The sequence below is a fragment of the Pteropus vampyrus genome, unplaced genomic scaffold (assembly GCF_000151845.1).
Source record: "Pteropus vampyrus isolate Shadow unplaced genomic scaffold, Pvam_2.0 Scaffold184, whole genome shotgun sequence".
Classification (NCBI taxonomy): Eukaryota; Metazoa; Chordata; class Mammalia; order Chiroptera; family Pteropodidae; genus Pteropus; species Pteropus vampyrus.
The window spans coordinates 1,569,963-1,577,576 of record NW_011888965.1 but is presented as its reverse complement, the minus strand read 5'-3'; the positions used below and the strand labels follow the sequence as shown (position 1 = coordinate 1,577,576).

Here is a 7,614-nt window from a genome sequence, read left to right as displayed (position 1 = left end):
GCTAACTCAGGGGCATGATTAAATATGTGAGTTAGTGAGCTATGATGTAACACAGAGATGCCCTTAGGAGCTACTGAGGGGTTTAGGGCTTCTTGCTCCGAGACTAAATGAAACCAAATGTAATTTTTGCATTCTAGTTCTAGACTTTATGTTTCTATGTCCTTCTCCCTTGCTTTTAATCTGTCAGTTGTCACTTCTTGATCATCTCAGTTCAACGATCTGGAATAAATACTATTCCAGCTTCCCAACCTGTGCTTCTCATCTGCTGTGGATGGAAAACAGATAATTGGGCTCATTAAGACACCATAGGAAAAAAGAGTTAATACACTCTGATTAAAGGCCAAAAGGTCTTTGTCATCATAAGGTTTACTTGATGGATTTGTTGACTTTTTGTAGGCTGCTCAGATTGTTTTAATCTTGCTTTATTTTTTCATTTTCAGTTATATTCCAAAATGATTATCAAATAGGTAAAGTCAGGATAAGTGAACCTACTACACATCAATGAACTATATATTTACTCTATGTTTTTGTGTACCATATCTAATGGCAATGTGCACAAATTTCTTATTATTTTTAGCATGTTAAAAAAACATTTTTAAAATATATTATATCATGCTAAGTCACTTCTGCATACAGCTCCTGAAACACTTTAAGACATGGCACCTTTTAGACCAACATCGGCCTGTAAAAGTTGGGCTCTTTATAATATATCATTGGAGATTAACTGTACTGCCTTCTCTTTCCATGTAGAAATCAATTTCAGCTATAAGTTGGTATTACCTCATTTTGTCTTCTTTTGTGAAGTGACTTGCAGACCACTCTGGCTTCAGTTTTTACCTACCAGAAGTCATTTTCTTGCCTCCCATCCCACCATAATACTGTTTCCTATTTATGCTTCAAGATCCAGTTAAAGCATCACCTCCTCACTGAAACCCTCCTAGACTTTTTCAGGACATACCTAAATTAAACCTTGCCAGGAGAAAAGGGATATGAGTGTAGAAGGGTTGGTATTTCTACATGATAAAATATTTGAAGACATAAGTCTACGGCACATTTGAGAAACACCACGTTTAGTAAGGTTAAAATATATGGTACTTTTGAGAGAATGACAAGCTCAAAGTTGGGACCACACTGAAAAAGGTCATACATTGTGATTAAGATCTTCACCTTTATCAAGGTAGCAATGAGTCATGAGCATAGCTTTCTAGAAATGCTACTATGTTAGAATCAGATTTATCTTTTAAGGATAACTGAGAGCAGTACAGAACATTTGTCTGGAGGGGAAGAATCTATCAGTATACGGTACTAATTAGGAAATTGTGGAAATAATATTAGTGAGAAGATAAAGACAGTAGGCAGTGGGGGTAGAGAGACTGGGATAGATTCATAGTCTGCTCTATAAGATCTGATGATTGATCGGATGCAGAGAACAAAGAAGAATGAGGTCTTGAGGAATATTAAAGATTTGGTAAAAGACGATACATCTACAATTTAAAATTAGAAAGACAGGAAGAAGAGTAGACTTCTTTTTGGAGGAATCAGGTTAAAGGGAAGAGAGAGTGAGCTCAGTTTTAATAAGAGGAGGCACCACGTAGTGGTTAAGAGCTAGACACCCTAGTGTCTAATCTGGGATTTGCCTCCTATTCACTTTGTGACCCGGGGAAAGTTATCTAACCTCTATGAGCCTCAGTTTACTCATCTATAAAATGGGGATATTACTACTATCTCCCATAGAATTGCTGTAAGGTTTAAAAACGAAGTAACATATGTATTTAGCACATTGGCACATGGCTTATAAATGCTATTTTTAGTTTCTTATTTTTATGATGTCTATGAGACATCTAGTTAGGCATTTGGACATGTAGGTTTGATTAGAGGGAGAGAGATGAGCTGGACTCATAAATCTGGAGAATCACTAGAACATAGTGGATGTTAGAGCTAGAGAATCAATTGAGAACATACATGAAGAAAATGAATTATATGTGTGTACATATATATGTATGAGTGTATACATGCGTATGTACATCTGTATGTATGCACAAAAAAATGATAGTAGAAGAGGACCAAGGATAGAACACAGAGAATAAAACATTCAAGAAGTAAGAAGAAAAACACATGAAGAAGGGAAAGAGCAGGTAAAGGTAGTCAAAGAGCAAGGAAAGAATAGTGGCCGAAAAGCCAAGGCCGTTGAATTTTCAAGGAGGAGGGTTATCAGAAGTGCCAAGTGATCAGGATTGGAAATAGGACATGGGATTTTGAAATTAGAGGATTACTGTTGACCTTTTTGAGAACTGTGAAAAGGTTGAGTTGTGAAAGGTAATTTGAGAAACAGAAAACAAGTATTGATTCTTTTAGAGATTTGGACTATAAAATGAAAAAGGAAGATGAGAGGCTAATTCAAGGGTAAGTAAGATCAAAAGAAGGTGTTGTAGTATGGGGGAGACTTGAGAATGCTACTAAGCTGAAAGGATGTCAATGAAGAGCATATGAAAATATGTGATTTGTTGTTTTATCTATTTTTTCAACTACTGAAGATAGTGAAAATCCTATCAAAGGCATTAAAATTTCACTTTAAAGATGAGCTAGAAAACTTCTGTGAGAAATTTATAATGTGTTTTAAAACCCAAAAAAGAAAAAAAAAGGTATATAGTTGTTATTTAAAAATATAATTAGTCCTGTATTTTAACAGAATTACTTCCTGAGACTGTAATAACATTTTAAGAAGTCTCAGGATACTACAGAAATAGAAAAGTCATTCTGTTAAAATACAGCACTAATTATATTTTTTAAACAACAGATTTAAACTTTTGTTTTTCATTCTGCATTCTGAATATATTTTTGAACTTTTAGATGAATTTTTTTCATTCACATGAAATAATACAAATAAGCAAACCCACTTAACAATTCTTGTGAGAGTAATAGGCTCTGCATATAACAAATGACTGATTTTTGTAGCTCATTAGAATAGGAAATTTCAAATTGTGTTTTGCATACGTTTGCATCTATAATCAGTATTCAACAGTTTCTTGAATACCTAGCAAGATGTCTGTGATTCTTCCATGTTTACTTGTTAACAACTTGCCATTTTATCACTCCATTCAGTCCAGCTTCCTGAAGGCCAGAAAATGTCATTCTCTTATTATTTGGGGTGAACTACTCTATGTCAGAGGTGTCATTTTAAAGGTCAGACAATGCAGTATACAAATGTTGGCATCTCAAAGACCTGGTTTCAAATCACAAATCTACCCCTCAACAACTGTGTGATTCGAGTGAGTAATGAAAATTCTGAATATATCTAAAATGCCTAATTCCTCTTAAACTTTGCAAGACAAATGCAAACTCCTACATATGACTGAAAGTCAATGAAATTTAGTTAGGTAAGTCCAACCACCGTAACAAGAACAAAAATTTCAAGAAGTCAGCTAAAAAGATAGTTTTCAAACCTTTCAGCAGAGATATTAAATTTTACCGAGATAAATTTTATAAGAAGTATACTGTAAAAAGGAAAACACTGGAAGGAAATACCCTAATTATTATTTTTTAAATGTAATATACTGGATATAAAAGGCACACCATAAACGTTTATCCAAACTGCTTATTGTAGCTGGAGAAGTAACATTTAACAAATTTCCTGAAATTCTTGGAGGGGGATTATAGTTTTCTAACACTACAGTACTCTCTTTGGATAAGCCAATTTATCTATCTACTCTAGCTTCAAACTCCAGTTAAAAAGGATACCAATAATTCATAATACAATAAAAAGAGGAAAAGAAAATGTTTTACATCAGATAGGAAATTTTCATATTTAAAATACTCACTACTAAATAAGAGTACCTACATAGCTGGGTTGTTATGAGAATTAAATCAGATAATAGATGTAAATTAAAATGTTTAGTCCAGGATCTCACATCATAAGTATGATCAATAAGTATGAGTTCTCATCTCTCAAGAACAAAGTTATCTGGGTCCTTTCCTGAGGTCATCTAAGAAAAGATAGTGAGTCATCTAAAGAAAACATTTAGGCTGGGTCTACACAGGGCTATCAGATACACCCTGACCTAAGAGTTGAAATTCAATCTCCTATTCTGGTGAGTCAGAATTCTAAATGTTGTTTGTATAGCACAGAGAGATGTGTTTACTTTTCTTAAATATCTACAAAAGCCCACTTGTTAGGATAATGACATTGGCTGAACTGCTTGCCCTCTTGCCCTGATTATTGCTAGGGTTTTAATTTCTGTGGTTTATTACATCAATTACTGAATCTCTACCCAAATATTAATGACAATCATAGTCATATTTATAATTAGCCAAAGTACTCTAATTTTAAACAAACTGTTATTCTCACAGACAAAACTTTGGCTTATATGAAGCAAGCAACAGAATGAATTTTATTTTTATGTTCCGTTCAATTCAAGTGTTAGCTCAAATGGAGTCGGTGTCATACAGAATGCATACTCTAAATATAACCCTGGAGCAATTTAAGACAAAACTAACTCACCTGTAATTGCACAGTTTCATGATTTTCTAATCCTTCCACAATTGGTGAAAATCGTTCTCTGTTATTTCTTTCTGCTGCTGCAGATATAGCCCCTAAAAGTTTATCTAAACTATAGAGACAAATACAGAAAAAATTAGAAATATATCTTATACACACATTATAACTATGGGTTATCTCTTTCAATTCCCCCTCCTCTCCCCTCCCCCGTGCTTGATGTTTATAGAGATCATTACAATTTAAGAATTACGTTCCTGTTCGCATATCTCTACAAATCTATATCAATAGCTTTAAATAATTTTAGGGCATCAAAATGAAAATTCAATTTAAAAATCTTGAGGAAAATAACTTTTCTGGGTGACATTTTCTAAAAGATACTTAATGATAAACACTGAAATTTAAAATTTCAAGTTCTATCATTTCACGCAACAGATATTAATATCACTTAAACACAAAAGGGCATCTACAGCTTTTAAAAGTGTATTCGAGTTTAACCCAAGTGTAATTTTATAATAAAGTGCTGGAAAGAGTAAATTTTTTAAAAAAAACTTGAAAACATTAATATTATTTGAAAATGAAACAAAGAAAAACCTGAAAGAGAAAGCCTCAGTAATTAGAGAAGCGTCTCTAATCGCCTAGCATAAGAAACGTATTTACCTCAACAAAAATATTAAAAATGATCTCTCTACAGTGTCTGAATCAAATTAACCTCTATGTAGAATACTACTCTTATCAAACTCTATCTGAAATTATAATTAAATAATTGCAAGTATACCAGAGTAAGTTGTATTATATGAATTAAGTATTAAAAAATCTAATTGACTAGAAAAATATTTCTTACTCATGTATAAACTAATTTTTCTCTAAAACCTAAGGAAACCCTACTTTTGCATATGTTATCTCATTCTCAGTTTGTTCTCACTGAGCTAAGACAATGTTATGTAATAATACTTTTGTTTAGTGTCTGTCTTTCAGTTTCTAAGGACACTAGCCAAGCAGCAAGCAACATCTCATTTTATTCTAACAGGTATGAGAAAGTCGACATATTAGAATATTCTCAAATCTTTGCATGGCCCTATTCTGATTCCAATTGAAATTACTGCAGGTACATAAACTGTTTGGAAAGAATATTTTAGTCCATGGTATTTCATTTAGCAGGTATTTCATTTTTTTATCACAATGGTTTCTTATTAGCTGGACATATAAATGACATTGAATCTTACATTTTGCTTCTGATTCAATATTATTTCCATAAGAAGAAAGGCTCTAATGTATGGTTGGCAATAACTTGCTGAAACTGGCACTTACATGCACTCTGAAAAATTACCAACAGCCTTTATGTTCTTTCTCCTTAACAGGTTAATTTATTTCATTCTATGAATAATGGCTTCATCTTTTCACTTACCGTAGACAGATAAAATAAAATACTACTATAAAATAATAGTACAAAATAAAAACATCTAGTTAATTCAGTTAAACAAGTCAATTTTTAATGCATATGTGTGTGTGTGTAAGGTGTGTGTGTGTGTAAGGTGTGTGTGCGCGCGCGCGTGTGTGTGTGTATGTAGTCAAAACTATTCTCTGATTTTTTTCTTAGTTTTCTAATAATTGTTTTACTAAACAAAATTCTATTCATTCATTTTGAATCTAACTTTGAAGAATTTCCCATTAGGGTTCTGTTTAAACCTATTTTTCAAAACATCAAAAAAAAAAAAAAGCTAAAATGTAAATAGATAAAATAAAAATGCTAATAATTTCCCAAAATTCACACTATCTTCATGCAAGTTATCTAAAACAACAGCAACGAGGTAGGACTTGTTAATTTCTTGTGTTATATCCAGGCAGTTAATATGATAACATAGCAATACTTACATGTTCTCTTCTCCAACAATACAAATAGCAGAAAGTATTTTTACTATTTCAGTCATCATGTTGGGTTGTTTAGGGTCAATTGCTCTTGCCAATAGTAAAAGACTTCTTTCATCTCCTAGAATCCTTTGCAATCCAAACTTTAAAAAAAAGAAACTTCATTCAAAATGTCTTTAGAACATAACTGTAATTTTAAAAACAACTTACAATGATTTTCTAAAAACCCATACCTCCACAATAAGTTCTACCTGATTATATGAATGGTGAATGTTCTTCAAACAAGCAGTTATTTGTCTGTTTTTTTTTTTTTTAATGACTGCATATTGGAGTTTTTGCCCCTCGATCAGATATGATTTCCATTAGCCTGCCTAAAAGTCCCTTAAAGATTTGGGAGAAATATGGGAACAATCAGTATTTCTTCAACAAAGAAGAACATGTAAAGCACATACTGATATTATTTTCTAAAGTAATTCTACTTATATTGTTGAGTCTCCCTGGAGATATGTGGAATTCATGGTTAAATTCTCCAACATGTTTGTGTGGAAAATAAAGTTGAACAAAAAGGGTAAAATGTTGAAAAGCTCTTTTGTGTACAATATGCCAGTTAAAGCAATAAACCTCTGTATAGATTTTCCAATATCTTCTCTCTCTTATCTTCTTCCTTTCAGGCAGCTGTGCTCCATTACAAAAGCTCTGAACCAAAAAAAATGGCACTTGTGTTTTATTATTTTTATTTTTTAATAATTAACTTATTTATTTTTTATGGTGACACTGGTTTATGAAATCCGGTAAGTTTCAGCTGAACATTTTAACAGTAAGGCATATATGTATATTTACATCGTGTGTTCACCTCCCATAGTTAGCTTTCTTTCTATCACCACATGGCACTTGTATTTTAGTAAGTGTCACAGTCAACCAGGCAGAGAAGGCACCGTTTTCATTTCTTTTCTAGGCTCAAATATGTGTGCGCATTATAAAAACGAATAGGTAAAGAAATGTTAAAGCCCAAACTTGAGTTTTTACTACATTAAGAAGGTAGTATTTTCTTTGATCTTTGTCCCACAAAATATTTCTCAGCTTTCTTATGAAATGTGTTTGCTTCTTTTTACAATCTAATGGTGAAATCTGACATTTCATTGGAGCAAAAATGGCATTTCAAGCTAACCTTAAGTTAAGTACCAAGCATATGAATATTTTCATGGTTCCTTCCTAATTTAACTTCTAAAAGAATTCAAGCGGGGGTGGGGGGG

At 32.6% G+C, this 7,614-nt stretch overlaps 1 protein-coding gene across 1 annotated transcript in view; it reads right to left on the bottom strand.

The window, feature by feature from the left end:
- DIAPH2 (diaphanous related formin 2) overlaps window positions 1-7,614 on the bottom strand; it is a 791,459-nt gene that overhangs the window by 578,808 nt on the left and 205,037 nt on the right. The window contains exons 7-8 of the mRNA XM_011371113.2: window positions 6,368-6,504; window positions 4,499-4,607 (exon numbers count right to left, since the gene is read on the bottom strand). Of these exons, the coding sequence (XP_011369415.1) occupies window positions 4,499-4,607; window positions 6,368-6,504 (246 nt within the window). The remainder of the gene's footprint in view (window positions 1-4,498; window positions 4,608-6,367; window positions 6,505-7,614) is intronic.